The 14039-nt window shown below is 36.3% G+C and overlaps 1 protein-coding gene across 2 annotated transcripts in view; it reads left to right on the top strand.

The window, feature by feature from the left end:
* The window catches only part of itga11a (integrin, alpha 11a), a 53459-nt gene extending 39917 nt beyond the window's left edge, over positions 1-13542 (top strand). For both annotated transcript variants that reach the window (XM_077588011.1, XM_077588010.1), the window contains 9 exons: positions 1291-1367; positions 1472-1555; positions 1670-1760; positions 1853-1966; positions 2543-2626; positions 2707-2817; positions 2948-3043; positions 6443-6556; positions 10882-13542. In XM_077588011.1, coding sequence (XP_077444137.1) covers positions 1291-1367; positions 1472-1555; positions 1670-1760; positions 1853-1966; positions 2543-2626; positions 2707-2817; positions 2948-3043; positions 6443-6556; positions 10882-10959 — 849 coding nt within the window. In that variant the 3' untranslated portion in view covers positions 10960-13542. The remainder of the gene's footprint in view (positions 1-1290; positions 1368-1471; positions 1556-1669; positions 1761-1852; positions 1967-2542; positions 2627-2706; positions 2818-2947; positions 3044-6442; positions 6557-10881) is intronic.
* Positions 13543-14039: the final 497 nt, after the last annotated feature.

Here is a 14039-nt window from a genome sequence, read left to right as displayed (position 1 = left end):
ATATGTAGGAAAAGTTGTATTGTCACAAATGCCACAAGACACAAAAGCCCCCACAAAAGTCAGTACCCATTTATTCAAGTCTGATGAAAGGAGCCATGAAAAGGCAAAGATAAGCGGCCTATTTCCAGGGTATCAAGGGTCATTTTCCACTGCATGGATGGGTTTGGAAGGAAAAATAGTTCTATTGTTTATGTCTGTGGTCTGTCAGAGATGAGTCATGCTATGTGGAGGAGGGAAGCTACAGTAAATATTGTTTTACATTCCTTGTTGCTCAAATGGAAGTGTTCTACGTTTCGTTACGGTACAAAGGACCGAGAGCGCAGCTTTGCGCTCCTGATACAAAGGCACGCACCTCGCCTCTTCTCTGTTCAGTTTTTTAAAGCTTTTTGTGGTTTCCGTTTCATTGGGGTATAAAGAACCTTGACCACGCAGCATTGCACTCCTGATAAAACACGATCCACCCCTCCTTTTCTTTCTCTACTTTTGTAAAGTGAACTTCAGATTTCATTTTGTTCTTCCATAAGTTTCCTTTTCTTGCAGCAATGGTAATGTCTGTCCCATATTTTCTTCTATGCCTGCCTGCACTTTACTGTCACTAAACCTTTTTCGTAGCGCTGAATGCCAATTTCTATTCAATTCAATTTCATTTGTCAAATGAATACTGCAGGTTTTGTATTGTTTATTAATTACTATATAATTATTTTACAACAATCAAGAAAAGAGCAACATATTCATTCTGTTTATTGGTGGCAGGTACTATTACAGAAATGTTTCTTTAGCATGCATACTGTGAAAATACATTGACAACATTGCTCATTCATATTGACGGACAACCATGAACACTCACTTTTACGGTCAATTTCAAATGCTCACTTACCTAATGTTTTTCCACTGGCGGAGAAAATAAGTTGGACTACTTAAGCGACAGGGAAAGTGTTTAAACACCACTAGTCAAAGCTCTTCTTGCAGCACTAACCACTCTACAGCCAGTACAGCCTTATACTATATATTTTCATTGTATTAGCACCTGGTTTCAATGGCCAAACTATAAAAAAGATTAAAAAGCAAGAAGATTAATGACATAGTATCTAAGATTTTCTCAATAATAGGTAAAGCAATAAGTAAAATACTGAACAAAAAGAGTGGTTTATTTGCCTGCAACATAACAACATCCAGTAAATGTATATTTCTGATTTCCTTTGTCTTTGTCTGGTTTCTGCCACACATGTAAGTGTACTTTTATAAACTCACAACAATTATTGACCGTGCCTTCGTTTTGTGTATTTATAGGTATCATTCCGTTTGGAGTTTGAGTTCAGTCGCAGTATATTCCTAGATCATCTCAGAGTCATATTGGAGGCAAACAGGTGTGGGAATTCTCTTCAGAAACTGTACTGTCTGTAAATAAGTTGTCTGTGAATAGATTGGTCTCGAATTTCAATCTATTTTTTTGTTTTGTTTCTTGCGACAGTAATGGCGAGGAAATAAGTACAGCTGACAACTTTAATGACATATATTACTCACTGCAGTATGAAGCAGATCTTCTTTTCACAAGGTACAATTAATTGTACTTGATGTATTCCTGACATACTGAGTGCACTTGATCTGAGCTAATTGCTTCTCATTTTTTGGCACTTTCATATATTGCATTCATCATTCACTTCAAAAGGGATTCTGATCCAACCCGATATGAGATCAAATCAGAGTTATCGCTGGAAGAGCCTGGAGTCATCGGTCCTCCTTTTAACTTCACATTTCAGGTAAGCTTAAATGAAATCACCAGTTAATTACTGTTCCTGGTGCCTGACCACCTTGTCAGCAATTGCCAAATCAACTCGCTGTCATTTCTCAGATCCAGAACCTCGGTTATTTTCCTGTGAAAGATCTACAGCTGAATATTGAGGTCCCAGAAATGACGAAAAATGGAAACCAGCTTCTGCAAATATCTCATTTGCACATTGACCAGGTGACTGCAGAGAACACATGGTCATTTTTAAAGGAAATATAAAAAAAAAATGATAATAATACAACCTGAAAGCAGATGATAACAACATTCATTAACTCATTTGAAGTTTTTTTTCTCTTGTTTATTTGCTAAATCAAGAGTAGAGCCAAATTAATTTACAGATCTGTACATCCCTGATTTTCAAAATGTAGTAGGGGTACCCCTAGGGGTACATGGGCTCACTCTCTCTATGTATGTAAAATAATTAATGAAGGAAATATTCAAACTGTGTGTTTTTTACTGCTAAGGCAGTTTTTCAATTGTACTTTTATGTGTAATGCAATTTTAAATTATATATTTTTTAGTTTTTTTTATGTCAAGTACAATAACAGTTCACTTCTGCCTTATAACACCAAATTATATCAAAATGCTCATTTATTTTTTTTATTTGTTTTAAGTCTAACCTTTTACGATTGTGTATTTTATTGTTGGCCATGTGAAGAGCTGAGTCATTTTTTTTAGATGGTAGTTGGCATAGACATTTAGAGAAACAATAAGATACATAAAAGCAACAGATCTCTTTTCCATATCTCACAGAGAGATGGGACTCATTGTGTACCACCACAACATGTGGCACAGAGCAGAGCGTCACCTGAGGACCTTAGCCGCTTCTCTCGCTTGGTACATTCCAGACTCATTCACCAAATTTGGAGATGTAACATGAGACCTTGTTCCCTCATATTGCATTATTCTTGTCACAGAATCGATCCAACACCCTTATTCTGCCAATCCAGTGCACAGTCAACTTGGCCGCCTATAGGGAAATCTCGGTTAGAATTACAGGAGTTCTACGTGTACACACTTTACATGCAGTGAGTATCCCATTCAAGACACCATTTATTGTGAGATACAATTTACTCAATTATTCTTATAAATTGTCTCTTGAGAAATTTTATTCAAGGAAAAATAAAACTGTTTTTTGTGTGTTTTTCCCCACTACAGCTTAAGTTTAAAATTCTCGAACTGGTGACCACTGCATCAGTGGAACTCCCTACAACAAGTCCCATGTTTCTTCATGAGGAAAGACCTGTCAGACAAGTGAGTCAATACAGAATGCTGTCCGAACAGTTGCCTATATTTTTGGAGGAACACCCTTACAAAACAAAACATAAATCAAATGTGGAGGTGACAATTAATGTATTTTCCAGACTATAAGTTGGACTCTTTTTCATAGTTTGCCTGCGACTAATACTCAAGTTCCAATTATGTTTTTTTTCTTCCTGACCACTTAAAGTCTGTTTTATTATGATATAGTTATCCAAAAACCTGTAAATGTTACATTTAACCGGTGACTATTTAGCCTGTTGTTTTCCATTTAACTATTTTACTTAAAAGTATAAATATGTTTGTTCTTTGTTTCTGATCAAATAGATAAATACCCTCTTTAAAATGCGACTTATATTCCAGTACAACTTATATATATATATATATATATATATATATATATATATATATATATATATATATATATATATATATATATATATATATATATATATATATATATATATATATATATATACTTTTCCCCCTCATCATTGTGGATTATTTTGCATTGGCTGGTGCAATTTATAGTCCAAAAAAATGCAGAGCCTTTGTCATATCCAAAGTTGTTTGTTATTCTGACAGAGTAGAACACAGGTGTCAAAGTGGCGGCCCGGGGGCCAAATCTGGCCCGCCGCATCATTTTGTGTGGCCCGGGAAAATAAACCATGAGTGCCGACTTTCTGTTTTAGGATCAAATTAAAATGAAGATTATAGATGTATATTATATTTCCTGATTTTCCCCCTTTTAAATCAATAATTGTAAATTTTTAATCATTTTTTCTGTGTTTTTAGTTCAAAAATCATTTTGTAAAATCTAAAAATATATATAAAATATTTTCTGTTTTCCACTTTAATATGGAACATAATGATTAGAAGAGATTTTCCTTTACTAAGAAAAAAAGCTCAAATAAACATTGTTTTAGATCTATAAAAAATGGAATAGTTAGGGGTTTTGATCCAGTTCTTTTAATCCATTTATTTAAAAAAATATCTAAATATTATACAGACGCTCCCCTACTTACGAACATTCAACTTACGAACAACGGTACATACGAACATGTCTGCAAATTGCGTTTAAGTCCAAAAATGTTCGCAAGTCCAATTTTGTATTTCGCCCCTTTTTCGGAGTAGTACTTCTTTCCGCCGCTAATACCGACGCCTGGCGCTGTGAGAGCTCAGCTCACCCAGCATCTACCTTCTTCTTCGTTGCAATGCGGAAGTGCGTGAATGTATCTCCAGTGTGCAAAGAACCTTTTTCATTTGTATCATTAAATATCTCATGCATCCAATATTGAATATGGTTGGTAAAAAGCTAAAGGCTTCTATTGAGGGAGTTGGAAGGAAGAGGCAAGCCATTTCATTTGAAACGAGTGGCAATAATAACGAAGCTTGATGCGCGTGAGAGTGGTGAGCGTTGCACATTCAGTACCATTTATAAACAGAAAGATCGAGCAGCAGGACCCAAATATTGAACGTTGCACAAAGTTTGCAAATCAATTGAATGATGCCATACAGTGCTACCTCATCATTTATGATGAAAAAAAGAAGAAAACTGTGCAATCGTCATTAGATCGCTTCTTTTGGCCAGTTTCTAATACATAAATCTCTCTCTCTACAGTACTGTACATATTCTCTCCATTTTATTAAATGTTTTTTTTTCAGTACAAACCAATGCGTGTTACTTATACAAGCCTTAAACATACAAATGCACTTGTATAAACCTTCAATATACTTATATCGGCCTTAAACATAAATTATAATACAAAATATAGCACTGAATCAACTTACAAACAAATTCAACTTATGAACAATCGCTCGGAACCAATTGCGTTCGTAAGTAGGGGAGCGTCTGTATCTAAAATGGTCCAGCCCACATCAAATCGAGTTGACGTTAATGCGGCCCGCGAACCATCCCGAGTCTGACACCCTCGGAGTAGAATAACAGATCGCCTGACAAATAAAAATAGATGTTTACACATTTTAACACAGCAAATGTTGTGTTAATGTAAAAAAAACATTATATTGTCTTCCTGTGGCGAGTTTTCTTTTCATTGAATATTATTTTTTCATTGTGAACCAACAATCCTAACCCTTTTGAACCATAGCTTCTATTTTACATGGAGAAAAAATCTTGTTGAATATCGAATTGGGATCACTAATATTTATACCACAAGACATCCATCTTATTAGCCAGTAAAAATCCATAAATTTACTGAAAAACCGCAGAATTCAACACAAGGGGAAAAATGTATCAGATCATAATCCGAAGATGTATTTTGTTTGATTTGTATGTTGGTATTGCAGGCAGGCTGGGGTTGATTTCTGATCAGCATTAATGTGAGAATGTGAGAGAGAATAGTAGATGGAATGGAGAGTTTATTCATAAAAATTTTTTATTCCTTTGTTTATCTGGTTGTCTGGGCGCGTCGGCCTCACAGTGGGGGACCTGGGTTCAAATACAGGTCTGTCCACCTGTGAGGAGTTTGCATGTTCTCCCCGGGCCTGTGTGGGTTTTTTCCGGGTGCTCCGGCTTCCTCCCACATTCCAAAGACATGCATGGTAGGCTGATCGGACACTCTAAATTGGCCCTAGGTGTCAGTGTGAGCGTTTGTCTCCAATTCAGGGTGTCCCACACCTCTAGCCCAAAGTCAGCTGGGACAGGCTCCAGCACCCCCGCGATCCTAGTGAGAATAAAGCGGTTCAGAAAATGAGATGAGATGAGATTTGGTTGTCTGTCTCCTGGTGCCCATAGTTAGCTGGGATAGGCTCCAGCACCCATTGCGAACCTTGTGAGGATAACCGATTCGGATAATGAATGAACGAATGAATATTCTTTTATTTATGCATGCCAAGACATCTTAAGTCTTTGTTTATGGTCGTGTTAGTCTATCTTGCATTCAAAATGTTTTGAACCTTTTTTTTCACCCTGTTTAAGGACTCAAACAATTGTGTAGTGAACTGCTTATCTAAAGTACAGGCGTATGACCTTGTGCACGAGGGTATACAAGTTCACAGGAGTTCTGTGTGGTGCTCAGGGACCGAAAGGACCACCAGCACAACGTGTCTAAATCAGGTTTTATATGCTGAAGTATGTGCTGCCATCTATTGGTCAATATACCCACAAAAAACAATGCTGCAATTCTTTCCACACCACTTTTGTAGTAGAGTTAAAAAAAATCCTATGAAATATAGACAGCAAGATTTTGTCCTACATTTGACTTTATTTAGACAAATAATTCAAAAATCAAAATGTCAGAATATTTTTCTGCTCATCTTGTACATTTGCATATTCTGTTTTTGATGAAAAATTGGGTTTCAGTTCTATGAGATTTTCCTGAACTCACTAATGTACAAACTGACAAAGCATCTTTTATTGTGTCCAATTGATAGATAATACTGGAAGTGAGAAAAGAGGGGGATTACAGAATCCCAACCTGGATAATCCTTGGAAGCACGTTGGGAGGTCTCTTACTGCTAGCTCTGCTCTGCTTGGCTCTCTGGAAGGTAAGTACTGTGCAATTCGCAATAAAGAAAAAAATAGCAACAATCCAGTCACAAAGTATACATTTTCCATAGTATTAGGTACTGCTAATATATTATTTTGAAACGTTTTTTTAATCGCACCTGAATGGATCGTTCTTTTGCGAATTAAACAAATACTGTGTAAGGGTGTTTTTTAAGTGGGTGTTTTTTTGGATTTTTTAATATTATTTTTACGACCACAGATTGAGAAAATTAACCAATCGGAGAAAGAAGGTGTAAATTTTAAGGTTCTTCACTTGTAAGCACAGCACAGACACAAAATGTATAAATCAGATCATCGTAAAACTGAGATGGTTTCGCTACCCCTAACGCTTTACTTCTGGTCAGAATTAAACCATGCATCAACTGATGTATGATGGAAGTGATGTTTTTATTTCCTCCAAGCTTCAAACAACGTAAAAAACTGAAACAAAATAAATATTTTAACTTAACATTGTTATATTTACAACAAAGGAATATCTTTGGCCAATATTTTTCCTTTACCGTCCGTAAATGTTGATGTGGCCTTCGTGGTAGCTTGAATATTTTACTTCTTAAAGAAACCTTCTTATGAAATAGACAACAGACAACAACTACAATTTCCCTTACCATGTGCGTCCTAAGGCCTTAACAAATTGTTGCACGCATCTTCTTTCAAGTGTATTGCAAGCCTCAACTGAAAGCATGTCCTTCCTATCAGCCCTTTGTCTTGGTCACAGGACCACACTTGCATGTCCTGACGTCTTTTCGAAACTCAAAATTGCACTTCACGGTTTACATTGTGTGAAATATAGAAAGAAAAAGAATACATATAACTCAAAACATTGTATAAACAAAATACACAAAAATATCAATGGAACAAATAAATAGGCACACCCCCTCAGCGACAGCTACAGATGGGTTCTAAAAAGCTTAAATCAAGGGTGTCAGACTCTGGTTGGTTCGCGGGCCGCTTTAACGTCAACTTGATTTCACGTGGGCCGGACCATTTTAGGTATAATATATATATATATATATATATATATATATATATATATATATATATATATATATATATATATATATATATATATATATATATATATATATATATATATATATATATATATATATATATATATATATATATATATATATATATATATATATATATATATATATATATATATATATATATATATATATATATATATATATATATATAATAAATGGATTAAAAGCCCTGAATATTCAGGTTTTTTATAGATCTAAAACAATGTTTATTTTACCTTTTTATATATATTTTTAGATTTTACAAAATGATTTTGGAACTAAAAACACAGAAAAAAATGGATTAAAAAATGACAATTATTGATTTAAAAGGGGGAAAATCAGAAAATTTAATTTACAACTATACTCTTCATTTTAATTTGAATTTCGACATTGCAAGGACATCAGCGAAACAATTTGCTAAGAAGGACTGACAAAGGCTGAAGCCCCTTTCATCTGGATATCTTTGGCAAGCGGGAAGGAACTGGAAAAGATCAGAAGAGGGTACTGAATGGGTGCAGATGATTTTAGAGCCAGTGCCAGCGATTTTTAAGGGTTGTTTTTATCGGCATGGTGTTAAAACAAGAATAGACTAACAGAATAATTAATTACCTTGTCCAGCAGCAGAAAATGAGGGGGACAAGGAGGGTGCTGAGGGTATGGAGAACGTCAAACCTTTGTTGTGACCGTTTCTAGATCTCTGTGAAGTGGCGCTGAAAGGTGAAATTATTGCTGGAGTGATGGAGATTGATGACTATTTCTTTCCTTTGTTCATGAAATGATAATTGCGCATTCAACATTGTGTGAAGTGAATGACTAATACATGTTTATTATTGGAGAGAGACAACCCAATGTCATCAGAGTATGTGTAGTTTGTATATATAGTATTTATACATAATGATTGTAAACGGTGTAGAACAAGGGATTGAGGACACAACACTAAGGGGCTCAGAATACTCTGGACAAAAAGTGATTTGCAAAATATGTAATTGAAGTGTAAACATACCGGTTCGAGATGATTTTTCGCAAAGAATATAATATTTAGCATAGTAAACTGTTTATGTGCAGCTGATATTCGTGTCAAATCCCTTTGACATTTGTAAGGGTCATAAATAAATCAATATATTCTATGCATGACAAATTCAAGCACAGAGCCTTTTCAAAATCGTTTCTACTCCGATACTTTTTACTACCAACTAAAGTCTTTCACAAATCTAATGACGTCATGAGATTTGATCTCACTCCAAAGACTGTTTTTTTGGGGCCATCATTTATGCAGAGAAACAAACTTCCTCCACACAAAAGACCAATAATTCATGGGGATAGAGCAGAAGCTTTCAATAGCAGCCAGATATTCAGGTTCAAACTTGGCTTACCAAGGAGAGTAATCAGTTTAGGGGAGAAGAAAAAAAAGGCTAACAGTTCAAATGTACCTGTTTTGAGTGCAACTTGGGAAGTCTATGAAGTGAGCTATTAGAGTAAAGCACCCTGCCAAAGTGAGGATTACAGAGTTCTACAAGAGAGGGGAATGGGTAAAGTTGAGGGCAATGCCTGACTAAGGGCGAGATTGAATGGGAACTGGCTGAAGATAATCCACATAAATGAAGGCTTGTTGCCTCTGGTAAATTGCCAACCACAGATTGATAAATGTTTCTTCATGCATCTGTTGGGAACTCAATGTTCTTTTACATTTTTCTCCACCAGTCAGTACAATGTCCTCATACAGACATTATAGCAGTGGCGAGAGGCAGATTACTCACTAAACTGGTTGCCAGTCAGTCGTAGTCCGCCCACAAAAAACTGAAAACCATTTCCATTGACAATAGCACCACCACTGAGTGTGAATCAAACCTACTTTGCTTATACTGAAGTCATCCACCATCAGGAGACTTAAAGGTAATAACATAAACAAATTTTACACATTGTCGAGGTCGAGTTTAGTAACAAAGGATTGTAGTTTCAGATGCATTGAATGAAGACAGGTACTTGTTTTAAAATTGATATAATTAAGACAATGCTCAGTGGGAGTGTTTTGGAAAAGAAAACTGTAAAAGCTATGAAAGAAAAAAGATGACTAAATGATGCCAAAAAATTAAAATGTATTCCTTTTGACTACGTCTTATGTTAAAAAATGAAAAAAAAACATGATACAATCTTGAAGTAAGTTAAAAGGGAATTATGTCAACAATTGATGATGGCAATATGAGGTTGTTTTTGTTGGGGAGAAAAACAACAGTCCTACTTGCTGTCATTATTATTAATAAATTTAGAATAACAGTAGAATTAATTCATATATACATTTAATAAATTAATTACTAGTAATTAAATGTAATTATATGAATTTATTCTACTGTTATTCTTATTTCATTAATAATAATGATAGCAAGTAGGACTTGTTTTTATTATTAATTTAGCCTACATTTACATGCATCAAAACTCAAAACATACCTGTTTCAATTATCACACCCAGCTTCATCCTCCGTTCGGGTGTTGTTATAATATTATTCTAATTATTAACTCTCTGCCAATCACTCACGTTGACAGACACACATCATGCACACCTCAATCTTTAAAAAAATTAAAAATTCCCTCGCGTAGACACAAAATCCAGGATATTTGATCTAACTTGTTGCCATCAAAGAACCATATATCAGAGAGATTCACGGCTGTTACAGACTTGGGATGTCTGATATTGCCAGCACCGTGACCGGACGTTTCGTCGAAAGACGTTTGGTCCCCGGACGTTTGGTCGACCGGACGTTTGGTTCCCGGACGTTTGGTCCCCGGACGTTTGGTCCCCGGACGTTTGGTCCCCGGACGTTTGGTCCCCGGACGTTTGGTCGACTGGACGTTTGGTAGAACGGACGGGCCGTCAACCGGACGTTTGGTCACCGGGTTCGCTCGCTGTCAAATTATGAGAGAGAGAGATAGAGAGTTTACTGTTGAAAGCGAGCAACCAGGTAATCTCTCGCTCTCAAAATTATAATCATGAGAGAGAGAGAGAGTCCGTTCTACCAAACATCCGGTCGACGCCTCGTCCGTTCTACCAAACGTCCGGTCGACGCCCCGTCCGTTCTACCAAACGTCCGGTCGACGCCCCGTCCGTTCTACCAAACGTCCGGTCGACGCCCTGTCCGTTTTGATTTAAAGTGATCTTTGAAGTAGTGAATAAATAAATTACCGGGGTTGGGGATGCACATCAAGTCATTAACTATTTTTAGTTTTAAGTATTTACAAATTAAGTTTGAAAAGATTGTTTCTGTTCTTTCTCTTTCTAGTTGGGATTCTTCCAGAGGCAGAAACGGAGAGAGGAAGACGAGAGGGAAATGAATGGAAAAGTGGCAGAGGAACGGTAACGCAGGCTAGGTGCCCCTAGCAGATACATTTCCCACTGGGAAATCGACACTCAGGGACCACTCTTCTTTCCTCTCTTTCTGCAACAACCGCAGCAGCGCCACCTAGACACCTCAGTGTGATCACTGAGGCGAGGCACTTTGAGCGCATAGGATATGATCTGTCCAATGCCACAAGTCTGCACTGCCAAACACAGTTAATTTAACTGCACTGTTCGGACATAGGGGCCCTGTTCGTCCGTATATTCCACTGTCCTACTGTGCCAATGCTTGGTCTCGGGCTCGTGTTTCTTTGGACTTTTCTTTAGTCAGGTTTAAGGAACAATTGAGAAAGTGTTGATTCGTTTTTTTGCGGAAGGGAATTCCTTGCCAAACTCTTTTTTTCTTTTATCAAAATATTTATTTAACTCTTTTATTAAACGTATGCTACATAACAACCTCAAGGGTAGCCTGCCACCCTGGAAAGCTGTCACTTGAGTAAAGATGTAATGCTGTAAGGTAAATTTGATATTTAAATGTGGCAATTGACTTTTCAAAATGAAATCATACATTTGGCTAAAAAGTCAAGTTGAAAGAAAAAATATTGATATCACTAAGAGACCTTTATTTTATCTGAAATGCCTGTTTTTTTTTCCAATTCAACTTCGAAAACATGCAGGATAGTCTTGTTTTATTTGATGCACTTTTACTTCGTACAAATTTAACTTGAATTTGTACATAGATATGTACTTTTTATACCCTTTCAGATATCATAGAATGTCATTTTTATCCACATGGCCTTACATGTGAAAAGAAACGAGGATAAGAAAAATTAGAATGTGACTGTTTCACATGGTTGTGCACCTTTTCCCATGCAGTACAACAAGAAGAAGAAAAACATGCTGCAGCATTGTTTTCTCCTGCTGGAGTAAATGTTGTGAGGACGATAACATGGATTAAGACAATGTGCAACTATCCCTTTCGGTATTGCCAACGAATGTCACTGTCCTGTTGGGAGAAGTTTAAAGAGCTGTAAGATGTAAATAGAAAACAAATCCTCATGTATATTTGTCTCCTTCCTTCAGGGTGCATTGCAGGGGTGTTGTTAGGGTTATTAGTGTCAAAACCATTTGCAAGAGGTTTCAATCAAGTGAACAAAATATTACAGCGACCAGGCAGGTGCGTGTTAAGAATTCTTCAAAATGAGGTTGCACTACTATTCAACCTCAACTGACTGACTCTAGCCAAACTCGGCATCTTGGCTCTGTTGTAACACGTACAACCTTCGGACATTGCAACATGTACAGCTACTATTACACTTTCAACTTGTCCAAAATACGCTGTATGCCTCGAACTGACAGAAATTAATGAGTTGAAAAGCCAAGATGAGGCATGAGGAAAGAAACATCGCATATTTCTACCACTGACAGTTGAGTTTTGAAAGGGCAGATAAGTTAAATAACTTTTTGGCCTGCTTACAGGCAACGTGTATGCGTAAAGAGAGATTCTTGATCAATAATATGTCCTTGGCATCCTTTCAAAACATAGTCAGATGCTAAGACAAACTGAGCTTTTAAGGCTTTTTTCTCCTTGTTTATCACCGGACAGTGCATATTTAAGATGTGGTTGCTTAATGGCTTTACAAGTAGCCTACAGGCTTTTCACACTAATCAGGATGGAAAGTAGACGGAGCTCTTTAATATCAACACCTTCTTAAAATAATCCCCTGACTCTTTCTCACAAAAAAATGTGAAACCATTAGGCTTATTTTTTATATTTGGTTAAAAAATGTATTCTTAAAAGAATAACTAGAGCAGGGGTGGGCAAACTTTTTGAGTTGCGGGCCAGTATGGATACTAAAATTTGACAGAGGGGCCAGGCCAGGAGCATTTGGACACGCAATGTAATTTATCAAACCTGGGGATTGAAATATAAGAAAAAAGACACAATTGAAGGTGAAAATTTATTTTCAAATTTACTTTCAACATTAAGAACATATTATTATTCAACGAAAGAAAGCAGTCTTTAAATTGAGAGTGATGAGCGGCATGTGAATTAAGGTACTGTACTGCTGCTGTGCGTACATGTGCAAGTTGCTATTTTTAACACAGTAGAGAAACTCACATTTCAGTGGGAACTGTGTTGTTGTTCTCCCTTTTTTGCCAGTGCATCAAAATCTATCGGGGAAACGAGGGTATTGCAGGGGAAAGGGTAATGAATGAGGTCATTGATTTTTACTATAATTTGGACTACGTCGGCGGGCCGGATTAAAAAGCCTATCGGGCCGTATATGGCCCGCGGGCCGTAGTTTGCCCATGTCTGAACAAGAGCAATTATTTAAAGAGGGGGGCAACATGAAATTGTCATTAGCCAGGTTTACATGCAATGTTTATTTTTTATTCTAATTAAAATATTTCTGCTTGAGACCTGAGGTGAACTGTTTACATGTGACAGAATTTATTCCATACTGGTGTTTGTGTTCAAGGTATTTTGCATACTAAGGAAAGTACTAGTTGTTGATAATCTGAAATCATGTTTTTGCTCTTTTATTAAAGCATCAGCTTGCTACTTATTCACTTTAGGGGAAGCACTAAGGAGGCTATCATATCCAGCAGTCAAGAAAAAAAATGTATCCCATCACAATAGCAACTCATTTTGATAAGGATACAATGAAATAAAAATTGTTGCTGAAAAGCAAAACCTGAATAGCACAAAATCGTTATTATTCAACATTTGAGTTATACATATTTATACGTGTCTTATATCTATTATTTAAGACGTAATCGAGCCAATTATTTTTCTGTTTTTTAAGTTGAATATCGATTCCAAATATTTGGAATTAAAAAAAAACATTAAATATACGGTACTGACATTTCAACAGACCAAACAAATTTGATTAAGCACAAAATTAATTATCTTTTAATAGTTCACTGGCAACCGCTATGGAATTAATTTCCTAAATTTTAATGACATTTTGATGCTCCGTTGCTTTCATTTGTGTTTCGGGAAGTAAGGAAACATTTCAGGAGATATGATGCAGTGTTTACCCTCAAGGAGCAGTCAGACAGCAATTTTCACTTCTTTATTTTTATTGCATCCTTTAA

The sequence above is a fragment of the Stigmatopora argus genome, chromosome 2 (assembly GCF_051989625.1).
Source record: "Stigmatopora argus isolate UIUO_Sarg chromosome 2, RoL_Sarg_1.0, whole genome shotgun sequence".
In the NCBI taxonomy this organism is placed as follows: Eukaryota; Metazoa; Chordata; class Actinopteri; order Syngnathiformes; family Syngnathidae; genus Stigmatopora; species Stigmatopora argus.
Note: the sequence above shows the minus strand (reverse complement) of the source record. Positions and strands in the feature narration are given on the sequence as shown.